The sequence below is a fragment of the Protopterus annectens genome, chromosome 2.part1, assembly GCF_019279795.1.
Source record: "Protopterus annectens isolate FY-2018-M chromosome 2.part1, PAN1.0, whole genome shotgun sequence".
NCBI classification, from domain to species: domain Eukaryota; kingdom Metazoa; phylum Chordata; order Ceratodontiformes; family Protopteridae; genus Protopterus; species Protopterus annectens.
Window position 1 is genome coordinate 361,758,645 of NC_056729.1, and position 13,155 is coordinate 361,771,799.

The following is a 13,155-nucleotide window of genomic DNA, read 5'->3' on the forward strand; positions in this document are numbered from 1 at the left end:
TCTGTCAAGCATATTTGCATACTCTAGCTGTCCCTGCTAGGTTTCACAGGAGAGTGACCTGAGTGTTAGTCGGCCCGTTTTGACTATAGTTGAGGACTAATTGTAGATGTTTTGCATGAGATTATAGATGGCTGTATCTTTAGGGTCTTACCCAGAATGAGCACCACTCAGAGACCAAGTCATCTCTGCAGAGCTCTTTCGACAAGTTCAAATTCCACAACTCAAAAGGGAATGTAGAGGCTGTCAGTCCTGTAGAACAAGGCCGGGACTTATTCTCCAATCTCTTCCTAGTTCTGAAGGGGACAGGAGATTTCTGTCTCATCCTAGATATCAGCAACTTCACTGAGCACATTAAGTATGTAAATTTGAGTTTATATCAAAATCACGAAAGACGGAAACCACAAATACATCGACACATAAAGAGCGAACTACCAGAAGAGCGAACCACCTAGTGAGCGAAAATCAAATCATTGAACGGATTTCCCTAACCAACAGCGCCATACAGGTATACTTAAATGAAATACACAAAAAGTAACATAACACACTTTTGCAGGGGGGCAAGCCCCCCTGTACCCCCCTACTTAAATGTACCAACTCTGAGATTGCTCTACAGTGGGGAAAAAGGGTATATTCCCTTATCCTCAGAATCGTACTGCTGGCCAAACAAATCCGTTCAATGTCTTGCCTTTTTCTCAGTAAGTGGTTCGCTGTTCTGTTAGTTTGCTCTTTATGTGTCGATGTATTTGTATTCGCGGTTTCCGTCTTTCGTGATTTTGATATAGACCCGTAAATTTCTGGATGATAGCTTTACAGAAGGTAATTCTCCCTCTGTTGGTAACAGTAGACATGATGAGTGTCATTTGACAAGTTATTGTCTGGATTCATACAAGAGGGGTCTTCAGTTACTCTGAGCGAGCAGCACTTTATTTAAAAACTGCTACTAGTTTGTCTTTTTTCTGCATCCAGAATGTTTACCAAGTTGATAACCAATGTGGCGAATGTCTTGCATGTGAAGGACCTCTGCATATTCCTTTATCTAGAGGTAATGTCTGTTAAATTGTCTTGGCCTGGTCATGTGACTCTTGCAGCATGGGCTTTCCATAATTTTAGGTCCTGAAGCTCTCAATAAACTGGGATAAATACTCTTAAAAACATTTTAGAGTATTGCCTCCACCAGGGCAGAGCTGGATTACTCCTCGCCATTATTCATTCCTTCCTGGTGTGAGGGCCCAGGAAGTTGTGTCCTTAATATAAAAAAAAAAAAAAACTTATTTGAGTGCTCATGTTTAAACTCTCCTATGCCTTCTACATGTACTGGTGACCATAATCTTCACTGTTACTTTTTGCTGCTGAAAATGCTGATGTTGCGGTGGATTATGAAGTGGTAGTATATGCATAGTTGCTTTGCGTGTATAGATGTTATGCTGTCAGGCCCTTACTGTGGGTTCTGGAATGTTGGATAGTTTCACCACACTGTGTGACCCTTCTTTTACTTTAGCCAGCCCATTGCATGACTTGATTAATGCTGCTCTGGTGGTGTAGGGAATACAGCATATCTCCTAAACAGTTCAAAGTAAGTGGACTTCTAATGTGGGATTGTACCTAAACCCAGGTGAAGATTCAAAAAATGTTGCTTGCTATGAGTGCTTTGGAAGAGAAGCTGATTCTGATGCCTCTCCTAATTAACTGTGACAACCATTCCATTCTGTGGTGCTTCAACAGCCAGAGTAGTACACGTTTGTATTCCATTTGCAGACGTGATGCAAGTGTGTTTTTGGGCCATGAACAAATGTATCACTTTTATAGTTATACATATCCTGGAAAGTGTAAGCAAGCTTGTAGACTCACAGTTACTCTTGCAGTCCATTGCTTGAGTTGAAGATTTGTGTGTCTTGTTGAAGAGTGTATTCTGGGAACAGAGTACTCCAGATATTGACCTGTTTGCTGTATGTGGAAATGTTACCTTTTCCTTTCTGCAACAGAGTGGACTTGGTTGTCTGGACATTGTCTCCCTGTCATTTCAGGGAAGATATCTGCATAGCTTCCCATCTTTCCCTGTGATACCATGCCTAATTGCAAAGTGATGCATGTACTCTTCATATGATTTATCAATACACCTAATTGCAAAATTCAGAGAAGACAGAAAAAAACTCATTCTTGTCACTTAATGGTTGAGATAGATGTACATAATGCTTTAAGGTCCCTGACAATACGACAGACTTTGAGTACAAGCCAGGTAAGCATCCCTTTCCAAATTGGTGGAACATCTGGGCCCATCTTAGGGGAAAGTTTCCAGTTTAGCTCCCTAGATGTATTTAGACCTCCCAGCCATGGTGGTGCAAGGTGTTAAAGCCATTAACCAGCCTGCTTTCCAACAGACAGTACTTTGCCAAGTGGAAGTGGTTCTTCATATATGAGCAGCATACCTCTTAACCGCTTAGAGCAAAAAATCTGGACAAACCAAAAAATAATAGGGGGACAAAGGGTCAGAAATAGGGACACTTTTTAAATATTGCTCTTACAAACATAGAACATTGATAGAGTAACAGGTTTTGCATAAGCATTAATTTTCTGAAGGATATGGAGTCTGAAACTCAGATCTCTGCCATTATTTTTTTTACTTCAGTCCTCAATCATTTGCAAGGGATGTGCCAGAAAACCACTATTTTATGAGAAACGGACCAAAAATCTGGACATTTGAGAGTTATCATGAGTAGATAGGTATTGGATTCTTCCTCATTTAGCCTGCAGATTTGTTGAATATCTTGTATGATCTAGGCTTCACTTATTCTAGAGTGTCATCTGTTTCTGTCTATCATTGACATTTTGGAGCACAAGTTGCCCCAGCACCAACTAATTAATCTGTTCCTTAAAAAAGGTTATGTACCTCTGCCCTATTTTAAAGAACCTCACACCAATGAGAGTTAAAATTATGATTGGCAGATTTTTTACCCATTCTCTGATCATCAGACTGTTTTGAAGTTGCTTTCTTGAAGGATATTTTTCCTGATGGCCGTAACATTATCTCACAGGACCTTATTTATAGAGACTTAGTTGGTCTTTCTCAGGCATTGTTTCTCTTGAGCTAACCCACATTTCTTCTTACCGGTCTTGTGAGAATATTCCTCAAATAAATTCCATTCATCTTCTGTGTTTTTGGGGAGCAAAAGTTAGAGAACAAAGGACTCTTCACACCATAAACACAAAATATTCTCTCAAGTTTTTAGTTGCAGGTAGTACATGGTCTCTGGAAAATGAATGTCTGAGTTTATTTATTTATTTTTTTACTACAGGGAAGGAGAGGCAATGGCATTTGTTAAACCATTTTATCTTTTACCATCAAACACCAAATTGCCCAAGGGAAAATGCCATGTTTTTTAAACACATTCCACCTGAAGAATTGAGTATTCATGTGCCAACTCGATGAATGTGTCCACTGCAGATACTTTGTGCAGGCACTTGGTTACTGAGTCACAAGTTAACACTACTGTTTAACTTGTGAAGACAGAAGTCTTGACCTCCTTTGGTATATCAGTACATCAGGACTTAGCATTCTGAGTCTTCACCTTTTGGCCGTCTGCTGTTTTCTCCCTTTCAAGGGGGAGGGTAAATATTGCTTTGGGATCTTTTAGAATCACACATGAGAGTCCCAATAAAAGCTGTAATAGGTAATGTCTTACCATTTTAGTTGATAGCAGTGGCACCCTCCCTTATTACTATACTCAAATAAAAAAAAAAAAAAAAGAAGAGAGAGAAACTAGTGGTGTTTAACCTTTGTTTATGAGCTCAGTCACAATAAGTCCCCAAAATCATGAAAACCAGGTAGTGTTCGAAGACAATAAGCCTTTATTCATCACAGATGAGCGATCCTCCCATCCCCCGGGTTTGGATGGGTTCTCTACCCAGCAGCTGCTATTAAATTTTCTTGTACGTGAGACCAGTAAGTCTTTACATAGCTTTGTACATTGTAGGTGGTATTCACGGTTTGATCTTCAAGGCCTAATCACATTCTCCTACTATGGCATGTGACATTGGAGCATGTACCAGCAGATGCACATGTACGTAAGTGCAGAGGATTTAGGAAAGTAGCAGTTTGAAGAAAGAATGCTATCCCCAACTTTAGATCCTCTGACAAGAGTGTTTTTGTAGATTGTTTTATATGTAGTTTGTGTGATGCATGTACTCTTCATATGATTCATCAGGGAGGGCATCCTTTCCAGTGACTAATAATTGCCCTTCCTCTGTCCCCCTGTATCTGAACAACCCCATACATTCAGCAATTATTTTGAGTTCCCTTTTGGTAAGACAAGTACAAATTTATATATCTGTATGCAGTGAATTCTTTGTTTTCATACTTTGCTCAGTCACTTAATGGGAAGAAATGGTGGGTGCATAGGAAATGTGTGATGTCCTGCTCTTGGATGTGGTATCACTGCATGTACTGACAGGTGTCATATGCACTTTTCCTTGGCACAGAAGCAGAAGAGAGAAATAATCGAGCTAAATTAGCAGGAAAGAATATGCCATATATATATATATATATATATATATATATATATATATATATATATATATATATATATATATACACACACACACATACACACAGTATATATATATATATATATATATATATATATGCACAAGTATATAATATAAATCAGTTTTGCTGGAAACTTGTAGAAACTAAACAACAGTGTACTTTTTTCTAGGTGTCATTTCACTCTCTGCCTGCCTACCATCATACTGAAGTTGTGCCCATTCATTCCCTAGTGCTGGGGAGTCCCTAGATCTGCTAGGGTGAAAGCTGAGCAGAGGAGATGTATTCCAGGCAGACAGTGGGTAGTTTGTGCTCTCACCAAATTCATGGTAATGAGAGCATGCGTGTAAGTCCCAAACTTTCTCTCTGGGCAGGGGGATGGATTAACCGTATCGCTAAGGGGACTATTAATGCTCTCCACTTGAGAGCACATGTTATCACCAGGTGGTGGCTTGGTAAACCGTAATCCCAACCCTAGGATGCCCACTGCAATGCCACCTGTCCTCAAAGGTATTATGGCTGTTTGCATCCTGCACTACCCCACCTATTGCCCCTAGTATGGATACTGCCATCTGTCCCTGCCAACCCTGTCCAATGCCTGAAATACTAATTAAATTCAGGTCACATGGGCCACAGTCATGGCTTTGTCTTCTATGCCAGCAGTGCTGGATTAATAGTAGTTAACTGGCTGCAAAGAGATCTGCCAAGTGTGGAGTATGTAAAATCAACACTTGTCAAATTTAGTGCATTCCATATGCCACAAAGATCATGTTTAGGGATATGCAAGTGGATGGCTGTTGGGATTCATGCTGAGTCACCGAAGGTAATTTCAGTAAACTGTAGCAAATCGAAAACATTCAATGAAACCACCTTTGGTGAACATTACAGTTTCTTTTGTCTTGCAAACCCCACACTCCCAGACTTGTATATAGCAAATCCAAATTGGCACAACAGTGGAGAAAAAACGCAAAATTCACTGTTTGCGAAAGTAGTGTATATGAACAACTCTCGTACTTATTGCATTCCCTGAAATTACATTCGTCCACATGACAGGCTCCCAGCTGTTGTATGTCTTTCTATGGAAGGAGTAGTCCTGTCAAGAACCCAGTCCAGTGATGCATTAAATTCTGACACATTAAATCTTCATCTGTTAACACTGGGTCTTCTGAAAATGTAGTTGGTCTAGAGTGTCATTAATAAGTTATCAAACACACAAACTACGGTTATCCTAATTTGCTTAGTAAGCAGTTGTCAGCTATAAAGGCCTGGTGGGTGTATTGTACCTATCCGTTACTCATCTCCATTCCCTATTAAACCTGTGATCCAGCAGTATCCATTTTAGTTTCCTGTATATAACCATAGCTTCCCCTGTTTTGGATGTCTGCAGAGGTCTTTTGGTAGTGCCTAGCTTGCCTCATTTACGACTGTAGGAAGAGGCTTGCGTCATTTTTTTTTTCCTTCTTGCAGCAGCTTAAGCCCTATGCTCTCCCGTGTGTGCACGCCCACATCATCTGATGTGATGACGGTGCACTGGGCCTATAAGATACAATCATACATCTGTAAAATATGCTTATAAGCCTTGCCCCAGCCATGACAGCATTGTTTTGTTTTCTGGGCTGTACCAGAGATTTCTACAGCTCTCATTAGTTTCATCTTATAGGTTTAGTTTAGCAGTTTAAAAAATCAACCACCAAGGCTTGTGTAGTACTGAATTTCATTTTATAGAAAATACTTTCCCTTGTGGTCATCTTAGCTTACGGATCTGAGATCTTCAGGATGTAATCTTTTGGAGAACCAGACCTTGTGTATCACAAAAGGATAACGTGTTCCAGAGCAGCTCCTGTTTCTTTTCAAAAGTGGTGCAAGAGTTTCCTTAAGTTCATTCACCTTCTTTTTTTATTAGGCTCAGAGGCTCTTAAAAGTTACAATAAATGTGAGCAGTGAGTCCGTTTCCACCTTACTAGTACTCACCTTCAGGCCTTGCCTCCCTTTTCTACAAGGGTCAAGGCAGTCATACCAGGGATGAATTTATGAATGCTCAACCAGCTGTCCACTCCTTTTTAAGGGCAGACAGTGTGTCACGGTGGTTAACTTGGAGTGGAAGTTTGTTACAGGATCATAGCAAATAGAAAGTAGTCAGGTTCCAGTGAGATTTGAACTGGGATTGCTGGAGTTGGTCTAGACTGCTAACCTTTACAATATGGAATCACATTCAGAGATATCTAAGTAAGAGGAACAGGCTCTTTGCATACTGGATATGCATTGTCAGTCCATGTTCAATCTGAAGCATGTTCGTGAGTTTAGTAAAACAGACTAGTTTATGTCGACTTCATTTCTAGGAGAGAAGGGTTGACAGGTGCCAAGCACACCCTCTCCATTTTGATTGCCAGCTGCCTCATCTTTTGCACTTGTAGCAAACTGCATATTGCAAAATGCTGCTTTCAAAAGGGAGTATACAATTTAGAACCATCCATCATGGTATTATGCACTATACTGACATCCATCATGGTACTATGCATCTAGTCCTGTTCAACAGATACCCCTTTCACTGAAGGAGATGTTTACTTTTCTGTGCTTTGGCAATTGCAGTGGTGCTTTTGCTTTAGATAATTTTGTGGAGCTTGTGCAATTACCAAAAGGGCGAACAGTCAGTTTTACACAAGACTAGCTGTTTCACTTTCTCCATTGTTTCTAATCGTGTAACTCATAGGCATAAGTGAAAAGGGCGGGGTTGCAGAGGGGCTGGCCATTTCAAATTCATAATAAAACGGGCTCCTGTTCTTTTATTTGACATACATGATCTGGTCCTTCCACTTCTAGGCTACTTCCAGTGTTTGCTTCAAGAATGTGTATACTTCAGGCATTTGAAACCAGCTTCCTGTCATTTATGTACTCCTTCACCAAATCAACAAGAAGTCAGTGAGTCCAGGAAAGAGGCCTTCCTTTGTGCCTCACTGTTTCAGTTTTCATCTAGCTGCTGTTCCCCTGTTAAACTTCTTCCAACAATGTGGTGGTGCTTTTCAGGATTTAGCTCAGTTGTGGGACCACCAAAAAGGGTACCTAGTATTAATATGAGAAATACTGTTTGATATAAATGTATTTGTGTGAAGACCTTCTTTGGGTGGGTTGTAGATAACTTCTGACCATTCCCCAGTGTTTTTTGCCATCTCTGTTCAGCAACTACTTTAACAGTTTGTTTACTTAAATTTGTTAGAGTTTGTGGACTGGTCCGAGGACTCTCTCCAGCCATGACCTGGGCCAGAGACAACAATGCGGCACAATAAGGCAGCATAACAGGAATACAGAATTAAGGTTTAACATTTGATTTTGTATGACGAAGTGGAATAACATTTGGGAATTTGAATGTTACATACACAGTATATACATGGTAAGCAACCTATAGAATAAATAAGTTATATTAACATGGTGTGAGCTGTTGCTGTCTAGAAGCAGCAGTCGTGCAGAAAAACATTTTTGCATACTTCAAAATTGCCTAGAGTTAGGGGAGAGGTGTAATTTCAAAAGGAAGTAGGGATGGACTCTGGTTATGGTTGCTCTGTTGTAGCTTGGTACAGTATGATGTCTGACAGGACAAGGATGAATGCATGGACCCAAGAGTGTGAGTTTTAGAGAAAACGTGTTAAATCAGAACAGGAAAAAAGTCATTCAGTCACAGGCATTACGCAGAGTACCATAGTAAATCAGCTAATGCAGTAAGAATATATCTGTTGTACTTTAACCTACAAAACTTTTGCTTAATCCAGTGGGGCAGTCAGAATCCAGTGGTGGAGCTTAGATTATACTCTTTCAGATGCTGCCCATGTAATTCTTCTTACCAGTTAACACCACTTATTGTCTGGCACCTTTTCACACTTGTGAACATCACTCATGCAGAGTGATCCTGTACTACATGTTTTGTGTGTGTGTCTATCTCAGAATCAGTAACTTGGGAACATCAAACTGTGTTGTGTTTACTTATTTGAAAACTGCTAATTGCTTGGAAAATGTTTTATAATTAGATCTGTTTACATCAGTTTGCACATGCAAAGAAGAATAAGTCTAACTCTTAAATAATCTGATATTAGCAGAGTATGTAGCTTAAACAGTTACTTTCAGTGTTTACAGTGGTATCCTGCAGATATTAGCAAGGGAGCATACCCATTTTTATGACTTTTTCCAAAACCAACTCAGAATATGTAACACTTTTTTTAATTGCAGGTGATCCATTATGAGCTTGGTTTCATTATATGCACTGTCCTGGGAATACTGTTTTTCCTTCTCGTGCCTGTTGTGGGGCTTTGTTTCTGTTTATGCCGTTGCTGTGACAACTGTGGTGGAGAAATGCACCAAAGGCACAAGAAAAATGCTGACTGCCAGAGGGGATGCCATGCAACACTCCTTTTTATTACTTCTCTGACAATAAGGTAAGCTCTCTTTAGCCCTCTAATCATTTGATGGGGTGATGCATGTGAAATCATGAATGTTTCAAAAAATGGTGTTGAATAGCTATTTCCCTGGTGTATGTACTTCTGTGAAGTGTGTTGCATCACTTACTATCTGTAAAGTAAATTATTGGTTTTGTAAATTACCCTAATGTTAAGTGCCTGCTGTTTACAATTTAATAATGGCTGTGCCTGTAAAATATCATTTGCAGCACCTGTCAATTAGTAAAGTTATGAAAATTAGATGTTGTGACAGGTACCATGGTACTTGTGTAGGTACTTGAGCAGTACTGAAATGAGAATATTGAGAATGGAAATAGCAGTTCCTCCATTATTGATGAATTTTTTCATATTTTTTTTGGTTTGCTTTAGGATTTCCAAAACACGAGTTTAAGTAGTTGAGTGCTGCCCTTGATTGTTGTGAGCGAGATTTTAACACGTAATAAAAATGTTTTTAAAATGTCTGTGCAGTTTCATAAGAGCTAATTTCCTTTCTTTTTGGCTGCATTAAATACTTGACTCACATAAACCCATGTTTATAGCTCTTATTAGAAGCACAGGATTCAAGTTACTGAAGGTGATTTCATTCAGAATTATTTTCTTGATAATGGTAACATTGCTTTTTAAAGGTAAATAGCAGAACAGTAAATTAAAATTCTTTACATGGCCAGCTCCATTGTGTAGAGTTATAAAGCCCTAACTATGACGCAGGTGGATACGGGTTTGACTAGTAGCTTGGCCACCAGTAGCAGGTGGCAAGGGAGGATGGAAGTAAGTAGTTAACACTGGCTTAGCCATCCTTGGGGAGGGCAGTGGCTCTGGTTTGCCAATTGGATGATGCTTTTCTGGGGCACTGGGTGTTGCATCTGTGAAGAGTGATCCTGTGAACATGTGCTGTCAGTGTGCACAAACACATAACCCAGGTACTGTGCCCTTTCTCTGGACCCAGCAGTATCTGCCGAGCTTATAGAGTTGATGTGAGGGAGAGTGCTCCTATGGGAAGGATAGGCTGTCTTGCTATCCCTGGTATGTCTGTTCTCTCTCCCTCTACCACCCAACTCTTGCCATAGGAAGAATGAATGGCCTGATTAAGCATCTTAGGCAGGAATGAATGAGTTATAAGAATCATCTAGCTCATGGATACCTGGCTGTTTCCCCTATGGAATGAATGGACCAGTTGAGTAAAGCTAGTGAAGCTAATGAGCAAGTCTGGTGGGTGATAAAATAAATAAAGAGAAGATTCTGTAAATTAAGCCCCAGCAATGATACAGACAAAAAGGGTTTGCTTAGCAGCATGGACAGCAGAGGAGTCCACAAGAGGTGAGACATGAATGATAAATTGCTGATCACCCCTGTAAGGAGATAGAGTAGGAAAGTGGGCTAGGTTTGTGCCCAGATCACCTTCTGTTGGAGTCTGTGAGCCGAAGAGGCATCAGCTGAGCTGGGGCATAGAGGGTCATCACTACAAGTGCTGATGACTGTCTTGCCATGCCGCTCAGCATGACCAATCAATGCATCACCCTACATGCCCTTGAAAAAGAACTCAGTCATTTTCCCACTAGTTTACCAGCTGACTGCAGCATGTATACAACTGACGACCCACCCTGCAAAGTTTATCTCATTCTGTTAGCCAGATGTTTGTAACCTTTATATCCTTAGCTGAGCCTGCAGTTGGTCATGCATTCATCAGTGGTATACCTCAGTAAGCAAGTACAAATGAACACACCTATCAGGGTATGTACCAAACTGTGATTGGTCTGGAGGAAACACAGCAGTGGAGTAGCTATGATGTCAGTGATGACTTACCTTAACAGCTGATACTGAGGCTATTAGTCTTTCAAAAGTAAATTTTTTCAGTTCGTTATTACCCGATGCATTGTTTTGTTCTTCCTTTGATTTCTTGCTTTATTTGTTTTATGGAGCAGGACCCTATCCCTGCACTCAGTGGTACAAGCAGAGAGAGAGAGAGAAACTGGTAAATTGGGGCCTACACAGCTTGGAGAGGGATACTGTTGGCCTAGTGGGATGATCAGTAGCTATAACGTGGTAAAAGGGTACCAAGAAAAAAACATTTCAATAAACAGTAACAACTCAATACTTTTTAACAAGCACAAGTTGCAGTTATGACAAAGGTATCCAATTAAAAGTTTATACATGACCCATGCTTGGAAAAGAAAATGCCAAGAAATATTGTAACTACTGTAATACAGAAAGATTGTAATTTTACTGTAGAGTGTATTAGAATAGAATTTAATTCTTTAACTTTATTGTTACATTATTTGTCAGTATAGACGACCTAGATACATTTTATTTCAAGGACCTCACAAGTAGAAGTTATCTTAGACAATGTATCTGAAAGATGTGTAGAAATAACAGTTGCTTTCTGCGTGTACTGAAACAGTGAAAATGTGTACACTGGAAAAAATACTCAGTTATTTACTGAAATGGTACGAGGTGGTCAGGATTCAAAGAAACTCCTCCAAAAAAATCAGGCTGATTTTGAATTTGGGAGTATGATACCAGTATTTTCAATGTGCACTATTTTATATCAAAAACATGTATATAAATAATAAAACAAATATAAATATTTAAAACAGTTTAACAGGTAGCCCGTTATTTAAGCACACTACCCATATCCTCAGCACTTCTATTCCAGTTATGCAACTGTGCATTTATTTGGTTTGTTTTATCTTCTATATATATGTGTGTGTGTGTGTGTGTGTGTATGTATAAATATATATATATATATATATATATATATATATATATATATATATATATATATATATATAAATATAAATAATATATATATGGGTCCCCTTCATATGATCGAATTTTCAAAAGTTCAACTTTCATATGGCCGAGACCATATGATCGAACTTTTGAAAGTTCGAATGTTATTAATGGAAATCTCCATACAGCGCGGAATGGGAAGATTTCCCTTTTCTGCACCGTAGTGTGATCTCTGAGTTGGTACATATAAATAGCAGGCGGTGTGGGTGGTCCAGGGGGGCGTGCTCCCCTGCTTAAAAACGTTCAGGTAATTTTTTTTCATTTGTTTTACTTTTTTTATCAGATGTTCAAACGTTTAAATGTTCGATCATATGGTCATGGCCATATGAATGTCGAACATTTGAAAGTTCTGTCATCTGAAGTAGACCCATATATATATATATATATATATATATATATATATATATATAAACACACACATATATATATATATATATATATATATATATATATATATATATATATATGTGTGTGTGTGTGTGCATGTATATTTACATATGCCATTTTTTTCTATATTTTCTTATAAAAGAAATCCACTGTTATTTGTATACTGTGCACTATTTTGCTATGTTATGACATAACCCCGGCTTGATATTGTAAACTGGTCTATGTTTGAGCAGTGTTGTACCCCAGTAAACAAATGCAAATAAATAAAAAAAAATTCTAATTACTCTAACAGATAAATAAACTGAATCATAGAACATATTCCCATTTAAAACAATGTAAAAAAAATAACTTTTGTGGACTGCATACACACTCCACTCACAACCCTCCTCTCCCAAAGAACACTGCCCACCTGAACAGAGTCCTTTGAAACCAGATTAGTCTTCATTACGGCATGTAGTAAAATTAATAGAGTAAAACCTTAAGAAAATGGAAACTGCAAATTGCCAGTCAGAAAATGGCATTACTTTCAAAAACTGGCCACATTCTAACTGTCTGAAGTAACTAAAAATAAACTAAAAAGTAAAGTGGACTGTAAAACTAAAAAAAAAAAAAAAAATCATAAACTACAAAAAATGTATTAAAGGAGACCAGTGGGATTCTATTATGAAATGCTTAACTTCTCTGTCTTTTTTTCTCCCTATTTACTGTCCCTGCTGTGAATAAACAACAATACAGCATTTTAAATGTTTTAAATTCACTGTTTCTCTCCACTAGAACAGTACCTTACTTTACTGTGGTGGTTTCACTTTCCAAAAAAACTTTTGTCCCACCCTGTAAACGCTTGCTGCAGTCTCCAAGTCATCAAGGCCATTGAGTATCCCAGAGACTACCCTGTCTATGGAACAGGCTCCCCATCCATGTGAAGCAGCGTTCCTCCCTAACCCAGTTCAAGTGCAACTTAGACAATTGGATGGGAAACCAGCAATTCATCCC

General features: G+C 38.9%; 1 protein-coding gene across 1 annotated transcript in view; it reads left to right on the forward strand.

The window, feature by feature from the left end:
• PROM1 (prominin 1) overlaps window positions 1-13,155 on the forward strand; it is a 1,709,767-nt gene that overhangs the window by 519,348 nt on the left and 1,177,264 nt on the right. The window contains 1 exon segment of the mRNA XM_044062202.1: window positions 8,759-8,964. Within this exon segment, the coding sequence (XP_043918137.1) occupies window positions 8,759-8,964 (206 nt within the window).